The 16,884-nt window shown below is 37.2% G+C and overlaps 5 protein-coding genes across 5 annotated transcripts in view; 1 reads left to right on the top strand and 4 right to left on the bottom strand.

Moving 5' to 3' along the window:
- Positions 1 to 47: 47 nt before the first annotated feature.
- Positions 48 to 1,200, bottom strand: CBG08531 (the record flags this gene model as incomplete). The annotated part of the gene is made up of 5 exons (XM_045237368.1): positions 48 to 168; positions 215 to 715; positions 763 to 909; positions 954 to 1,114; positions 1,162 to 1,200. The coding sequence occupies 5 exons, from the start codon at positions 1,198 to 1,200 to the stop codon at positions 48 to 50; spliced, it is 969 nt and encodes a 322-aa protein (XP_045093827.1).
- A 1,147-nt stretch (positions 1,201 to 2,347) lies between these two features.
- Positions 2,348 to 16,884, bottom strand: part of CBG08532 — a gene marked incomplete at both ends in the record, with an annotated part of 46,699 nt that continues 32,162 nt past the window's right edge. The window contains 2 exon segments of the mRNA XM_002636206.1: positions 2,348 to 2,609; positions 2,750 to 2,831. Coding sequence (XP_002636252.1) covers positions 2,348 to 2,609; positions 2,750 to 2,831 — 344 coding nt within the window.
- On the bottom strand, positions 6,025 to 7,048 carry Cbr-srx-113 (the record flags this gene model as incomplete). The annotated part of the gene is made up of 4 exons (XM_002636207.1): positions 6,025 to 6,234; positions 6,311 to 6,468; positions 6,514 to 6,743; positions 6,834 to 7,048. Coding segments are annotated over 4 exons (813 nt in total), but the record flags the coding sequence as incomplete, so codon positions are not given.
- On the top strand, positions 7,727 to 10,435 carry Cbr-egg-1 (the record flags this gene model as incomplete). Its single annotated transcript, XM_045237367.1, has 5 exons — positions 7,727 to 7,829; positions 8,165 to 8,319; positions 8,706 to 9,509; positions 9,542 to 10,223; positions 10,269 to 10,435. The coding sequence occupies 5 exons, from the start codon at positions 7,727 to 7,729 to the stop codon at positions 10,433 to 10,435; spliced, it is 1,911 nt and encodes a 636-aa protein (XP_045093826.1).
- On the bottom strand, positions 11,432 to 16,773 carry CBG08535 (the record flags this gene model as incomplete). Its single annotated transcript, XM_002636209.1, has 9 exons — positions 11,432 to 11,496; positions 12,730 to 12,839; positions 12,925 to 12,998; positions 13,357 to 13,698; positions 14,464 to 14,707; positions 14,752 to 14,824; positions 15,567 to 16,196; positions 16,530 to 16,617; positions 16,669 to 16,773. 9 exons carry the CDS (start codon positions 16,771 to 16,773, stop codon positions 11,432 to 11,434), a joined length of 1,731 nt encoding a protein of 576 aa, XP_002636255.1.

The following is a 16,884-nucleotide window of genomic DNA, read 5'->3' as shown; positions in this document are numbered from 1 at the left end:
GAATAGTTTATTCGAATTTGTTGCAACTATTCTGTGAAAATGAATATTTAATTAAGTTGTGTACGAGTTGAGCTGATTTTGGAAGCAAGGTCATGCGGAATTGGCTTCCGAAGAATTGACTTCTTGATGAACTTTCGCATGTCTTGGTTGAACATAAGGGTTACGAACCTGCATAATATATATAATATTTTCTTTTCAAGACCAACAACCCAACCCATCGAGAGCGTGTACAGATACCCAAGCAAATGAGGTACTTAAGAATAGAAGCCACTGATTTTTAATCATTGGAGACAAAATAAAATATGTTATGAGTTCACATGTGAAGATGGATCCTTGTGCACATGTCTGCTTTAGAAAACTCATTTCTCGAGATCTTTGTGCTGCTGCCCTTGCATCTGCTGAAGCTGTAGTACCTCGAATCTGAAAACAAAAACTTCCCGAGACAAATATTTTTTTTAACCACAGAACCTTTTTTCTGAGTTGGTGAACACGGAAAACTGTTAGGACATCAATGATGACTACCAGTAAAATGGTAAACAAAAACTTGCAAAAATCGGTGTAAAACACAAAAATGAGGCAGAACTCGATAGGTGGGAAATTGAAGAGGAAGACTTCTTTATACCAGTTCAGTGTGCACCCCATGAAATAATTTGCAAACGTGTATGTCAAGGAAAATAGAATTAGCACTGTTGCAACACGATGAGTATTACGGATGCTGGAAAATAGAGCTTTTTGATAATTAGATCAGACTGAAAATGTTACCTGAAGATTGTGAAGTACTTTGTAGGATAAAAAACTGCACAAAATCTGTTAAAGGATATGAGAAGATGAGACTGTGTTGAGAGTTCGTAGCCGAACATTAGCCAGTAACCAGCATAATGTAGATGATTCATGAGAAATTCGTTGTTTCTAAAGCTCTCTGTAAAGTTCTCTACACTCAATTTCAAACTCACAAATAGATAGTTGGGCAGACAAAAAAGAAAAATATGGTGGAATGAATGGCATCTCCAAATGCTTGGTACGCAGTCAATATTCCGAAAGAATGTTTGGATGATGGGATTTGTCGATTTGCAATAACCACTGTCCAGTTGAATGCGACTCCGAAAAATGATACCTGAAACTAGTAATTAAATTCTCTAACTTTTCTAAAAACTACCGTACCAATCCTAAGACAGAAGCTACGAAGGTGGTAGTCTCCATGCTTCTCAAAAATTTTGATTTCTTGATTCTAGCGATTTCTTTTTATAAGCAATATGAATGGAAAATCAAATCAGGATATAGGTTTATTTTGACTTTTCGTCATTACCGGTATTGTTATTTCTGTTTACTTGTAAAAATTGTATTACTACGTTTTTTTACTACTTCCCTGTAGTGAAATGAACATGGATAATCTTACAAGATGGAAAGACGTCTAAAATCTAAGTTTTTTGAAAATCGCAAAAAGATTCAATGGATTTTAAATAAAAGTCTGATGCGGTAATTGACTAACATTTCTAAAATGTCTTTCATGTCTCTTATTTTACCATGAAACCTGTATTAAAAGGGCCCCTTTAATAGAAGAGCCCTCAACAAAATGCGCTGTTTTAAATAAATAATTTCGGAACGTTTACAGTGAAAAATATTCTGAAAATTCTACAATTCCAAAGATAATTTGTTGAAAACGCAGTTTTTTCTCAACAACTTGCTCAGTTTTGGTGGAATTTATAAATTTTTATGAATTTTGAATGTTAATTTATCAAATGTTATAATGGGAAAGTTTGGTAAAATAGCAGGATAAACAGAAAGATATCCTCTAATTGAAGGACCCCTGTAATAGAAAACCACTTCGGATGGTCCTTGGAACAATAGAAGAACCTACCCTTCAAATACAGCTTTACGGTAGCAATCTCTTATTTCTCGGATTCTGCACACTATTAAAAGATTCAAAATTTTATTTTGAAATTTTCGATATTACAAGAATCAATATTTCATTCCCAAATAGTTTGGGTAATTATAAAATAGGAACCTAAATTTGAAAAAGGAGAAACCAGAAAGACTAAGAAAATGGACACAAAGCGAGAGTTTCTAATATTTACAAGTGAAGAGGAACATCAAAAAACTATTCTGAATCACAAATTCTGATATGATAATTTTAATGTCAGGTAAAAACTTATTTCATGAAAGCGTAACTGGGAATTCGACAACAATAATTTAGAACATTTAGGACAATATGTATTCTAGACAGAACTTTGCCCGTCCCACACATCATATAACCCCTTGGAGATCAAATAACGGGTACAACAACTGTTTTCATTCTGGTTATCAATAGATAAAAATACATTTTCTCGAGAAAATTCTATTTTCCCACGTTCGGTGCTTGCTGACAATCAACCTGCGAAACCGCTCGTGTATAGGTGACTCCGTTGAGAGTGACGACGTAATTCCAGATCCTATTTTCAGTGTTGCATTCCATTCGTATGGATATCGACTGCGGCATGTTTTGGTTGTCAGCTGGGCCGCCTTGACCTCCATTGAATATCATATAGACATTGTAACCGTTGATTGCAGAGCATGTTACTGTCATGGATGAATAGATTACGCCAGTAGCCATATCGGTTGTAGACATAAAACTGTAAATGAGATTTTTGTTCAGATCAGTGAAATTCTGGTGGTTTTTAGACTTCATGGTTGTAGAGTGAAAATGAAAACATAAACACTTGACATAATTGGAACGACCAAAAACCGAATAACTTGAATTTTTCAAACTCACTTGGTATAAGAGACAGTAACATCTACCTCCGGAGTCCCACCATCTCCCACTCCGTAAGAAATCGCGTCCGGATTACATGGAGCTGAAAAAAAGTAATTCGATCCGGAATTCGAGGTAAAATATTCTTACGAATTGTGGTTGTCGTGGTAGGCGTTGTAGTTGTAGTTGGTGTAGTTGTAGTAGTAGTTGTAGTAGTGGTCGTTGTAGTTGTTGTGGTTGTTGTAGTTGGAGTTGTCGTAGTTGTAGTCGTTGGAGTGGTAGTTGTGGTGGTAGTCGGTGTGGTTGTAGTCGTGGTTGTAGTTGTCGTTGTTGTAGGGGTTGTGGTAGTGGTTGTTGTGGGTGTTGTGGTTGTTGTAGTCGTTGGCTCAGTTGTTGTGGTAAGCTCAGTAGTTGTCGTCGCTTCAGTAGTCGTCGTCGTGGTAGGTTCTGTTGTCGGCGACGTAGCAGCACACGAGTCAATTACATGTAACCTAGAGGTTATTAGCAGAATATAGAGAGGTGTTGAAAACCATTTCATGACGCATTTGAAAACGAATCTAAAGATCTTGGACAGTTTCTTCGAGAATACGGGAGCGGAGGCGTTGAGATACAATAATGACTCTTGACCACGCCTCTTGAACTTTCAAAGAGGAAACGGACGACTTTTCACTTATTAGGAGAAGGGGGTAAGCATGAGGCGAAAAGTGAGATGAGAGAAGGGGTGTTTGGAATGGAGTTTCACCATAATTCGCCGAGAAACGGACTTGATCTTTTATAATAAATTTAAAAGATGTTGCATTTTTCAAAGGATTCAGTTTTTTTTTTTTGAAAAATAACGGAACTTTTTAAAAAGTGAAATAAAAACGAACAGAGGAGGATTGTATTTTATTGAACTTTTGATTCATAATTATTTGAGAAGCCAGTGTGAATAAAGCCTCTCATTTCCCGGGTATTTCAAAGATCGCAGTCACTGTTTCTAGAGAGTATTACACATTAGCCATATCTAGGTACAAAATGAATCAGGCCCAAGATCCAAATGTACATCGAAAAAGGGTACATCGAATTCTAAGGGTACAATGGTTTAGAGGGTACCTGGAATCTTGCAGTATAGAGAGTTCAAGCCTATAACTTTTAGGAAAATGCGAAATGGTCTATTGAAAAATGTTTTTTGCTCTCCCAAATATACCAAAAAATCTATCCTAGGAACAATGTACTCTAAGAATGGAATGAATCCTTTTTTGATGTACCCTTTAATACTAGGCCAATTCATTACATTACATGTATTCATTACATGTATTTTCATCACATTCATTTCATTACGATTCATTACATGTATTTTCTGTAGACGAATCCATCAAAGTTTTTATTTCTAAACAGTCTGGCCGTTTCCCAGACATAAATTCTTATTTTTATTGAACATCCATTCTTCACAAACAGAAAAAAAACAAAAAGCCCAGACAGCGATAGACATTGATCAATTCCAGACAGTCTTTCTTATTTTTTTTCCAAAAATTTATAAAATACATCTACAATATCGTACTTTCCAATTAAATGTATCTGTAGTTTGAATGGAAGACGAACACAGTGATGACGTAGAAAACCAGAAAAAGTGCTGCGATTCATTAGGGTCCAACGGCTTTTTGATTATCTTTGTTATCTGGAGATCAGAATCAAAATATCAACGAACATTCAAAAAAGAGAATATAATGATTTGGACAACTTTTACTCGTTTGAAATTTTAACAAAGACTACAATTTATTTAAAAAAATTAATGAACAATAGAAAAGGTTTCCAAATGATACGGTAGTGTGAAAAATAGGTTGCGATCAGCGAGGTGTTTGAGTACAAGTGACTCCGTCGACAGTGAGAACACCCACATCAATTTTAAAGAACGTCCACGTGTTTGTATCCGAACTGCAAGTTAATTCAACAGTAACCGAGCTAGGGAAGCCGTCGTTGTTTGAATTTACGTGGGGAGTTTGAGAAGGATCGAAATTCATTCGAACATAATCGGCAGAGTCTGTAGAGGAACAGGTTACTGTCATTGAAGTTGTTGTGACACCATTCGAAGTCATGGAGTTATAATTGAAATTTTTTTTGGTTTTTGTTAATTTTAAAATTACTTTAGCGACTGTACTTCCGGTTCTGTTCCTAGAATGACATCTGTTTGAGCGCAGGGTGCTGAAATTTTCAAAGATTGTAATTCACTGTTAAACGATTTTGGAAGTGGAAAACCATACTTTCTTCCATAGCCGTCGTAGTTGAAACTTCCGAAGTAGTACTGGAAACTGTAGATGTATCCATCATAGTCGTAGTTTCAGCTTCAGAACTAGTGGATTCAGTAGTAACGGACTCAGTTGTGGATGTTACAGGATCACTAACTGCTGATGTTGGAGCACAAGCATAAGTAGGGATGGATATGAGTAAGGGAACGAAAAGAAATAAGGAGAATATTCGTTTTGTGGACACCATCAAGTGCAAAGGGACCAAATTACATACAACCCGAAGAGTTTTTACATCTTTCCTGTCTCTCGCTTTTTATGGCCTGGCCTGCCAGACCATTTGCTTCACATTTTGGTGTCATTGTGAAAGTAAGTGTTTCTTACGACCTAATGCCGTGGGTTAATGAAAATAAAATTGTTTCGCGGGAATGAACACAGATTTTCTGGATTCCTTAAAACCTGCAATAGAAGGGCACTCCTCCTTACCCGACATTGTGATTTCCGAACTAATTTTTCTTGATTCCTAAGCAAGATATCAAAAAAAGTGTCAACTGATAAAACACAGCTGATACGGTATACTTTGATTTTTTCAGCTTAAAACTATGGTGACAGTTCAAAGTTAAAAAATCAAAAAAAAATTCTTTGAAAATTGTCAACTCTTGTTTTTGAAACGATTCTACCCCCAAACAAGTCGGAAAATAAAAATTGTTTATTGAAAAAAAAGCCCGAATTGAGAAAATAGATCCGGAAAATATAAATCGGCCACGGCCAAATATAATCGGCCACGGCCAAATATAATCGGCCACGGCCATCGGCGTTTATTGGGAAACTTTTTAGCACATAAATGATTACAAGACGTTTTATTTATAACATACCATTGGAAAAAAATTGTTTTGGGCATTTTAAGTTATAAGTTAAGAAACTGGAACTGGTGAAACACGAATTATAGTTCTCATAGATTCAGTGGTCACATCTCTACTAACAATACGTTTTCCAGAAGATCGATAGTTGAAGAGATACATTACCAATCTGTAGTTTCACATTTCCTATTTTAGAAGTTCTGCAATTTGTTTCCCCATCTACTCCAGGAACTAAAACTCCAAAAGCAATCAAAGCAAGTGAAATACAGAGACGATCACTTGAACAGTAAATATGAGAGACCATATTATTTGCAACATCCATTACACAAATCCAATCTTGAATACAAGACTGAAAGAAGAATCGAGCCGAAGTTTTTCGCCGTTGTTGGCTGGCTTCGGATGATAAATTGCTACGTGCCTTCTTCTGAATTTAAATGTTCTATTTTTTCGGGGTTTTTTCATTCGAGTCATGTTTAAAAAAACTTATCCCAATTTCTTACCCAACTCCAAATTAGTTTACCAGCAATCATGAGGTTCATGCTGTTCGTGAAAATCGCCAGAAGAAATATAGCAGAAACGGTGATTATAGTAATCTGATAGTTGCATGGAGTACTGTAGTATCCTATATGCTCAAATCCCATTGGCACCCGACAATTATCTAAAAACCAGAAGATAAGGCTCAAAAATCATTCGAAATCCCAACCAGGCAAGCCTATTAAAGTTGACAACCAAATTGCAATCGCCCAAGATACAGAGAGAGCCGTTACAGTAATCCGATTACTGTACTCTGGGATTTTGGTCGGGGTAAACCAAATCACCAAGAAGCGGTTTATCGTGATTATCATTTGTGTTATAGGACCTTGAAGATACATTCCGAATCCCATTGCTTGATTCAAATACGTGTTTAGAGATAATGGTCCGATTTGAGTGTATCTTAATGAGTAGCAGGCGGTATTTCAGATTTTTAGAATTTATAGATTTTAACATCCCTATGCTCTACGGCATGTTTCATATGTAACTCACAGAAAATCAGTTGGTCCTATGTAGAGGAAATAAACTGTCAACAGAACGAAGTTTGACACGGTTTTCGAGGTGCAAAGAATATAAAAGCTAGTTTTATCAAATGAAATGAATTTGAAAAACATGAAAAGATTCACCAGAATTCCGAGAAACGCGGAAATTATGATATGTCCTCCAATGATACGAGTAGCTTTTTCAGGTATCAGCATATTCTCATAGAATTCTTCCGCTGCTTTTCCTCTTCCGTGCCTGGTCTTTAGCTTTTATACCTACTCTCTGGTTAGACACTAATTTTAGGTATTTGGCCGAAGATTATATATTTTTGGTCTCACGAAATGCTAAAAACAAATATGAAAATACCAATCAAAACAGAATTGGGTGTGCAGATTTTGTTGTTTTTGGTGCTTTTTGGGTGCGAACTTTATCACTTTGCAACAAAGCTTTGTAAACTCGACATAACTTTTTTGAAGCTGATCAGTGAGACAAAAGTTCAGACACGACGAATGCTGAATGGGCTTTTCGATAAAATGAGAGAAGTTTTAAGCAGTTTTATCGATGAAAACAATTGAAGTTTTTTCCCAGTGTTTAATTGTTATTTGAAAAACTATTTTAAACAGTCCACGCTCTCCCACAGAACAATTCCGAACTGCAAATTAATTTTTGATCTACAGAAAAAAGTTTGGCGCGATCACAATTGCAGGTCTAAAACCATAATTTCAGAATTTTTTATCTGATTTTGTGGAGTTCCAAGATGATCCAAATGATTCTTAAAAAATTAATTAGTGGTTATAGATTCATGTATGGTCGTTTTCCGGAAGAAAAAAATGACAAAAATGCTCGTTTTGAAAGTTTTTTACAGAAAAAATCTATCTCCTCTTTTAGTTTTTGACATTTCTATGAGTTCTATAGCTCAAAAAAACCGCAATTATTTTCTCTACATTTTCTATGGACGAATTTTTAATTCGTCTGATAAAACTTTTTTTATAATCAAAAAACAACGCAAAAATGCTATTTTGTGCAATTTCATGAGGTTTTTGAATTATAAAAAAAGTTATATCAGACAATTTAAAAATTCATTCATAGAAAATGTAGAGAAAATATGTGCGGTTTTTTTGAAATATAGAAATTCTAGAAATGTCAAAAACTGAAAGAGGAGATTGATTTTTTCTGTAAAAAAAACTTTCAAAACGACCATTTTTGACATTTTTTTCTTCCGGAAAACGACCATACATGAATCTATAACCCCCCATTAATTTTTTAAGAATCATTTGAATCATCTTGGAACTCCACAAAATCAGATAAAAAATTCTGAAATTATGGTTTTAGACCTGCAGTTGTGATCGCACCAAACTTTTTTTCTGTAGATCAAAAATTAATTTGCAGTTCGGAATTGTTCTGTGGGACGGCGTGCAGTCGAAGTTTAGTAGTTCTTTACGAAAATTACAAGAAAATTGTAATTTTGAATTCCCCGCAATTTTTTGCGGGTCTCGCAACGCATACAGTAATCTGCGAGGCAAAAGCGCGCGATAGTCTTTTTTTAAATTCGTTCCCCTTTCCGGTCGTTTATATGCGGAAAACAGACTCAAAGCTGAACATTACATTGGTTTCAATCTGAATTTTTGACCTCCGCCCGCTCAAATTCGAGTTTCTTGTCTTCTGTTTTTTCCGAACGGGACTCCCAACCCGTTTGTAATGTTTTGCTGTTTTTCTAGTGCCAATTATGTTTTTCGCCTTTATCCGACCTTAATTAACGGTTAACGTCTTAACTTACAGGCGATGAGCCAATCAGCAGCAACGGATCGCCGAGTGAACTTTGCACAAGAGGAGCCAATGTGAGTGCGGAATCATGTTTTATCGCTCAAAATGCTTTTTTAGGACTCTGGGAGAGAAAATCAGTCACCGGATGGATCAGTTCAAGGAAATGGTCTCAAGTGGATGTTGTTCCTGTGCCAGAAAAGTAAGCGAACAATTTTTTCTAATCATTCAAACCTTTTTCAGTGTCCTTCCGTAGCCATCGTCCTCGTTTTGGCTCTCGTTATCCTTGGTGTTCTGGCGGCGATACCGCTCACGTTGATGCTCACTTCGTCTGCTCAGAAGATGTCAACCGACAGCACGGACCTCACGGATTACTCCATTCGTCACCCGAAATTCTGGCCAAAGACCGACAAAATTCACTTCGACGATCTCGGCGGTATTCCAATGTCATCTATGTTCCCTCCAAACGTCTCAACATGCTCCGGATTTGGATTCGCCTGCACAGGCGCCGTTCACATGGTGATTCCTTCGTCAAAGCGATGCGATGGATTCAAAGATTGCCAGGACGGATCTGATGAGGAGAATTGCAAAGAGTGCCAATCAGTGTTCTCGTGCCGTTCTCACATTGAAGAGGATTCGAAGAAGAAGCGAAAGACCAAGGTGCAGCCAACACTGATTTGTCTAACTGCTGAACGACTTTGCAATGGCGTTCAAGACTGTCTTGACGGCTCGGACGAGGCTATGTGCAAGTCAACATGTTCCAAAGATCAATTCAAGTGCAATGGTAGCAACGCATGCCTCCCACTCTCTGCAAAATGTGACGGTGTCAAGGACTGCTCGGATGGTAGTGATGAAAACAATTGCAACAAATGCCAAAAAGGAGCTCATGTAAGTCTAGTCTCTCGTAACATTAAACACTTGTTTGTTTTCAGAAATGCGGAAAGCAATGTATCAAGGCCAGCCATGTCTGCGACGGAGTTGCCCAATGCGCTGATCGCTCTGACGAGCAACAATGCGACTGCAAGACCTGCTCTGGATCCGACAAGGCTCTCTGTGACGATGGAACTTGCATCAAACGTTCTCAAGTGTGTGACGGCAAAAAGGATTGCTCAGATGGCATGGACGAGGAGAATTGTCCAGGAACTTGCAGTATCGAGGCATTCGCAACCAAAGTGAAACGAGTCACCTGTTCCGATGGCAAGGATTACACTGAATCCGAGGCTTGTTCAGGAGTTGAGGAATCGTGCGGAGGAAGTTGCTCGAAGTGCCACCCGAAGCTTACTTTCACCTGCCCTGCTGCTGGAAATGCTCAGAAAAAGTGCATCAAAAGAAGTAAGGTTTGTGATGGTATCTTTGACTGCGACGATGGCGCCGACGAGAAGAACTGCACACCAGTCAAAGAATGCGGTATCGATAACGCCAGTCAGTTCACATGCGATCGGAAATGTGTCGATGCCAGTCGTCGTTGCGATGGAGTCTGGGATTGCGAAGATAAGTCCGACGAGCAAAATTGTTCTCAGTGCGCGTCTGGATCTATCAAGTGTTCCGCCGACAAGAAGTGCCTCCCGGCTTACACTCGTTGCAACGGAGTCGCCGAATGCTCCGATGGCAGCGATGAACTGAAGTGCTCTTGTGAAGGTAACTTTAACAATTTCTTTCGTTTCTGTAGCTTTCCAATTTCAGAATGCCTTGGTGCTCATTCAAACACCTACATGTGCTCCGAGTCAAACAGATGCTTGAAGCGTGACGAAGTGTGCTCTCCTTACTCAATGTGCCCCAACGCAACTTACACTGACAAGGCATACTGTGCTGCTTTGGTTCTCAAGAACTCTGGCCGATTCCCATACTAGATATAATCCAGTCTGTCCCTCTAATCATTTGTAAATTATACTAACGATCTCATATATTTCTTGTGAATATTCCTCCACACTAATTCCTTTCAGCCCTCGTTCGGGTTTATACTCTTGAATATTGCATGCTGATAAATGTTTTGTTTTTCATGTTTTTGCGTTTGGAGCATAACATAGTTTTCGAAATATTTATCATTTCCCTCAAAAAATTGATATTTTTTTGTTCCCGGATTCAAATCAGCTCTTTCAGAGGAAAGCGGCGCTTAGTAGCAAGTTAATACCGATGTTATTTGTTTTTGGCATAGCAGCCCTGTTTGAATCAGATGAATAGATCCACGCCATATCCACACCACTGCAAGAAACGGTAATCTCCACAGTTTGTTGCGACTCCGCATTCTCAGACGGTCCACCGTTTGGAAGGAACGTCATGAACGCGATGTAGCCGTTGATGGCACTACAAGACAGTCATTGTGGACGTTTTGTCAGAAATATTAGATATCGGGGTGGCCGCGGGTGGCTTCCCGGTCAATTTTCGAGACCTTGCCCCAGAAACACTACGGTAGTAAACGAAACTTATTTCTGTGAATTCAGTAGGATTTTCTGGACAAAATTTAGATTTCTTGGTATGAAAATGATCGCTAGCATCTCTAAAATCTGTTTTTCATCGAAAAACCGAACTTAATTGCGAAAATAGCTCGAACGAGGCGGAAGTCTAAAATATTTCGTTTTTGCCGCACTTTCTCGTAGATCAAAAAAAGCGACGGTCTTAAAATTCTCAGGTCTTTTTTTAATTCGACAATATGTCTATCATTACGTGTGGTTGATTATTGTCTCCAGTTCTGAGTTCCAATGCATCTGCCGAGCATGTTCCTGAAAATTGAGAGCTTTTGAGTCTTTAAATGAATAATATTTCAAGAACACTGAAATTAAATCTGAAGGACGGAAAACTACAGTAATCTGAAAATATTTTTATTTCCATGATTAATTTTCTCGTTTTCACTGCTTTTTGTCGTAACTACCGTCGCCAAAAAATATTTGCAATAAAAACGAGAAAATGAATCCTGAAAAAATTATTTTTAGGTTACTGTAGTGGTCGTTGGGAAAACTTCGGTCACAGCCACAGGCGCTTCCTTTCCACTTCTCCCGTTTTTAGGATGATATGTAGGCTGACACTGGAAGGAAGTCAAATTTAGAATTTAAGTATTCTTATGCACTGTTCAAAAAGGGAAATCTTTTGAATATTGTAATCCTTTGAATATACACTGCGCGCCATAATTATAGAGCCACTTCAATTTTTGTAATTTTTCTGATATCCATGAAAGTTTCAGAATCCTTTCCGATGGTGATAAATATCATTTTTGAATCTGAAAATGTAAAGAACATTCAATTATAGATAGTGAAGCAACGGTTTGAAAAAAATGAAAAAATGTAAAAAAAAACAATTTTTCACTGCGCCATAATTATGAAGCCACTTCAAAAATCATCATCACAATTTGTTCACTGTAAAAAGCTGATATTCAGATTTTCCACTAAAAATTGATGTTTCCAAATCAATTTCCAAACTGATTTCAGTAGAACAATTTTCTGGTAGAAATGATTTTCGAAATTTTTTTCACAAAAAACGGAAGGTTTGCAAAAAAACAATTTTTGCCTATTCCAAATTTTTTCAGGATTGTATAAGTTATGTCAGATTATTCATAAGAACTCGTCAAACATTATCAAATGCATTATTTAGTTTTCCAAAGCGTGTAAGGTACTGATCAAAGGGTGCAAACAATAATTATTTGAGTTTATTGGAGCCAACTTTAGGTAAGCCGAAAATATACTAAATATGATGGGACACATTTGAAGCTTTTCACATTTATTAACCATAAATAGAGCTTTAATTTCTTAGTTGGCAAGTTTTATCACGACTCCATCCAAAAAAGTTATTTTGCTCCGACGTGTCGCGAGCGTTAACTCAGAGCTTTTATCTGCAGTTTTGCACTTCTTGGGTTTCCAGAGGCGTATCTCATTTATACGAATCTGTACAAAACAGTTGTCAACAATAAAAATGAAGCTCTATTTTTGGAAATGTTTTCTAAAAATTTTCAACCCTGTACGACAATGTATGTTTGTAGAACAAAAGTAATATACTGACCTTTTCTCAGTTGAAAAAACACCATGTTTGAGAGTTTGGAAAAATAACGTACTTTGTCGTATAGGGTTGAAAATTCCTAGAGATATAAAACAAAAATAGAGCTTTATTTTTTGTTGACAACTATTCTATACATATTCATACAAATAAGATACACCTCTGGAAACGAAGAAGCGCAAAACTGCAGATGAGAGTTCTGAGTTAACATTCGCGACCCGTCGGAGCAAAATAACTTTTTTGGATGGAGTCATGATAAAAACTTGCCAACTAAGAAATTAAAGCTCAACTTATGGTAAATAAATCTGAGAAGCTTCAAATGTATTCCGTCATATTTACTATATTTTCGACTTACCTTAAGTTAGCTTCAATAAACTCATATGATAAACGTTTGCACCTTTTGATCAGTTCTTTATGCGCTTTGGTAGACTAAATAATGTATTTGATAATGTTTAACAGGTTCTTATAAACAATCTGACAAAACTTATACAATCCTGAAAAAATTTGGAATAGGCAAAAATTGTTTTTTTTGCAAACCTTCCGTTTTTTGTGAAAAAAAATGTCGAAAATCATTTGTAACCGAAAATTTTTCTACTGAAATTAGTTTAGAAATTGCTTTGGAAATATCAATTTCTAGTGGAATATTTGAATATCTGCTTTTTACAGTGAACAAATTGTGATGATGATTTTTGAAGTGGCACATTTTTTCATTTTTTTCAAACCGTTGCTTCACTATCTATAATTGAATGTTCTCTACATTTTCAGATTCAAAAATGATATTTATCACCATTGGAAAGGATTCTGGAACTTTCATGGATATCAGAAAAATTACAAAAATTGAAGTGGCTCTATAATTATGGCGCGCAGTGTAAAAATTACTCAAGACTACATGAGGTGGTGTGGTAGTGGTAGTCGTGGTTGTAGTCGTGGAGGTAGTAGAGGAAGTAATGGTTGAAGTATCTGCGTTTGTTGTGGTCGTTGGAGTTACAACCGGCCCCGAGATAGGAGACGATGCCATGCATGCCTCCACCATAAGAATAAGATCAAAAAAGGAAAACACCATTGAATAAAGTAAAGCTCTTGACGATCTGATGTCACACTTGGAAGCGTGTAAATGTGTTTTACCGGACTCAAATTAATGTAATGTACCATCCAAGTGGGAGGAGAATATATGGGGTGCAAAAAAAGTTAGATGAAAAAACACTTTCTGCATCTTCGATCCCTATAAGTCTCTGTTGTTTCGGCGTGACAGTGGACGAGATCTTTGGGATGACGGTATCGAACGAAGGAGATAGTGAAGATCCAAACGAATCATTAGATCAAAAGGCATCTGATAAGGAAACAGGTTTCGTTTGAAGGATTGAGCGAACTACTGACACAATGGCAGGATCAGAAATTATCAGGATAGTGGAATACACCCCGTGGTGATGGAGCGAAAACTTACTATCTTCTCAGTAAAGACATATGTATATTCGAAAATGATTATCTCGCAGATTCTGCGTTTGTGTAATTTTAAGTAATGTTCCTTCTAGAAGTTCGAAAGTTATTTCATACAGAAACCCAACGTACTCCCTGCGATCATCCTTAATCCCACCTGCAGGCAAAATCCAGTATTGTTCAGCTGTCCCCATACAACAGATCTTACTTTTCTTGTGAATTTCTTAAACATTGATTCCTTCTGACCCCTTCAGTTGAATTTTGCTCTTGAGTTTTGCTTGTTGATGAAATATGTTTCCACGCTATTTTGAAAGAATGTAGTACTCAAAAAATGTATTATTATTATTAACAAAAATTCAACATTTATTAAAATTATTATGTTCCGGTTCTCAAATAATCTTGTTTTCGCTTTTGATGTTATCAAAATTCAACCAGTAGCTGCCTGATTGCATCTTACTCCTGTTATCGGTATCTCATAAAGTATTCCATTGAATACAACAACATAGTTCCATATCTCCTCCACACTAGTACAAGAAACAGTAATAGCCACGGTTTGTGGATTCCCGTTATTGTTTTGGTTTTCAACCGGATTACCACTCGGGTCGAATATCATGAAGGCAACCAACCCGTTGCTAGCAGTACAAGATACTGTCATTGTAGAAATTGTGTCCATAGTGTTAGCTATTGGGGTGATAGTTAACCTGAAATTGTTCTTTTTAATTTGGTAAGACCAGATGGTTCATACCCTGAAGATGTTACTGGTATCATCACTCCGCTGCCACCAGAGCTGAGCGTCAAACCATCGGTAGGACACGTCCCTGTAATTCGAAGGGTTTAGAATCGTAAAAGAATTAGTATGTAAAGGGCAGAATCTTCAAAATACCTCCAGTGCTTAAATTTTTCACAGGTCAAAGTTTGGAAATATTCTCGTTTCTTATGTGGAGAGCAGCAAAATACAGTAAACACTCTTATAGAAGGCCATCCTATACTTGCAGTTTGAGCCCAATTATCTCATTTTCTATAAAGATAAAAAAACTGTCAATCGATAATATGTTGGTGATATGAAAAACATTTAATCAGTTGACTTATGTTTGATATATCTTATTGAAATGAAGATAATTAAGCTCAAGGAGCAAGTATGGGTTGGTGTCCTATGAGAGTGTTTACGGTATATCAGATTAATGACTTCGCATTTTCGAACATCATACATCTTTATCATGTTGGATAAAGTATAAATATCCTTACAAAGATAGCTATCTGGAACGGAAGAGATTCTGAACAAATCATTAGATCAAAAAGTCTGGTACTTTATCTGATATCACAACAGGTTTGCGGGAAGGGGTGAAATAGTGACACCATGTAATAAAGATCAGAATCGTTTGAGAATTGAATTCACTGATAGAGCAAAAAACTTCGAATCGTAAAGTTTAGTTTTTTAAAAATTCATTTTGGAAACTTATATTAACCTAAATATGGGTCTTGGGAACTTATTACTTGCTTGAGGGGTTCTTAGCGAACAGTTTGAAACCCTCTTTTTTGAATTCGGAAAAAAAAACTTACGAAGATTGAGTGTCGTTGTAGTAGTGGGAGTAGTCGTTGTTGTTGGTGTGGTAGTGGTCGTAGTGGTGGGCGTAGTAGTGGTTGTCGGTGTTGTAGTAGTAGTTGTTGTTGTAGTCGTTGTCGTCGTTGGTGTTGTTGTCGTCGTGGTTGTTGGAGTTGTAGTCGTGGTTGTAGTTGGAGTCGTCGTGGTAGTTGGGGTTGTTGTAGTGGTTGTAGTAGTAGTGGTCGTGGTTGTCGGTGTCGTGGTTGTCGTCGTAGTTGGTGTTGTTGTTGTTGTTGTAGTTGTTGGAGTCGTAGTGGTCGTCGTACTCGGTGTAGTGGTTGTAGTTGTAGACGTTGTGCTAGTTGTTGTCGTTGGAGTTGTAGTTGTAGTCGTGGTTGGAGTCGTGGTAGTAGTTGGCGTAGTAGTGGTAGTTGGAGTCGTTGTTGTTGTAGATGTAGTTGTAGAAGTACTAGAAGTAGTAGAAGACGTCGTTGTTGAAGTGCTGGTCACGAAAGGACCGCGTGCAGACGAAGTTGCCAAGCAGCTCTCCGCCATGAGAATAAATTCAGAAGTTAAGATTATAGTTAAAGCCAGCAAACCTCCTGCCAGTCTCATGATACATTCAAGAAAAGGATAAATGGTTCTAGCTAGAAACTAGTGATGAATTCGAATTCTAGATGGGTGGAGAAATGTTCATGAAATGAAAAAAGTGTGAGATGAGAATATGAATTCGCATAATCGGGATATACCAGCTTGTAAGCCTATTAGAGTGGGAGAAAGGTTGAAATGACATCGTTATGATGGCGATCTTGAACGGAGGGAAGATAGTGTAGTTCCGGATAAATGAGGAGGAAAAAAGTAGACTTCCGATTTTGTTTCTTGGCAGACAATGGGTTGTTGAGAAATTTAAAAAATACTGAAAAAAATTGTGAAGCTCTTCATTTGTTTCAAGGTATTATTTTGGTTTAAAAAATTCCCACAACGACAACTACCGTAACCTAAAATGCTTTTCGACCATTTTTGTGTTGAAAACCTCCAAACGAGTCTGAAAATGAAATTTTTCTGGATCTATAATAATATATTGCCGGAAAACGGAAGAAATCGAGAAAAAAAGCTAACTACTGTAGTTCGGTCGTGGCCACCAGATTTTATCTTCCACAGCTCGGAATTTTTTTCGTACCAGCGTAATAGTGTCAGGTTCGACAAAATAGGCATCATAGACATGTCTACGATAAAAAAAACAGGCATTTGTGGGTTTCATGTAAAACTGATTGTTCCCAATCATGAACACAAATCTCGCGGATTTTATGACCAACTGGCGATATGAGCTCGTTG

The sequence above is a fragment of the Caenorhabditis briggsae genome, assembly GCF_000004555.2.
Source record: "Caenorhabditis briggsae complete genome, chrV, whole genome shotgun sequence".
In the NCBI taxonomy this organism is placed as follows: domain Eukaryota; kingdom Metazoa; phylum Nematoda; class Chromadorea; order Rhabditida; family Rhabditidae; genus Caenorhabditis; species Caenorhabditis briggsae.
This window is presented reverse-complemented; position numbering and strand designations above follow the sequence as displayed.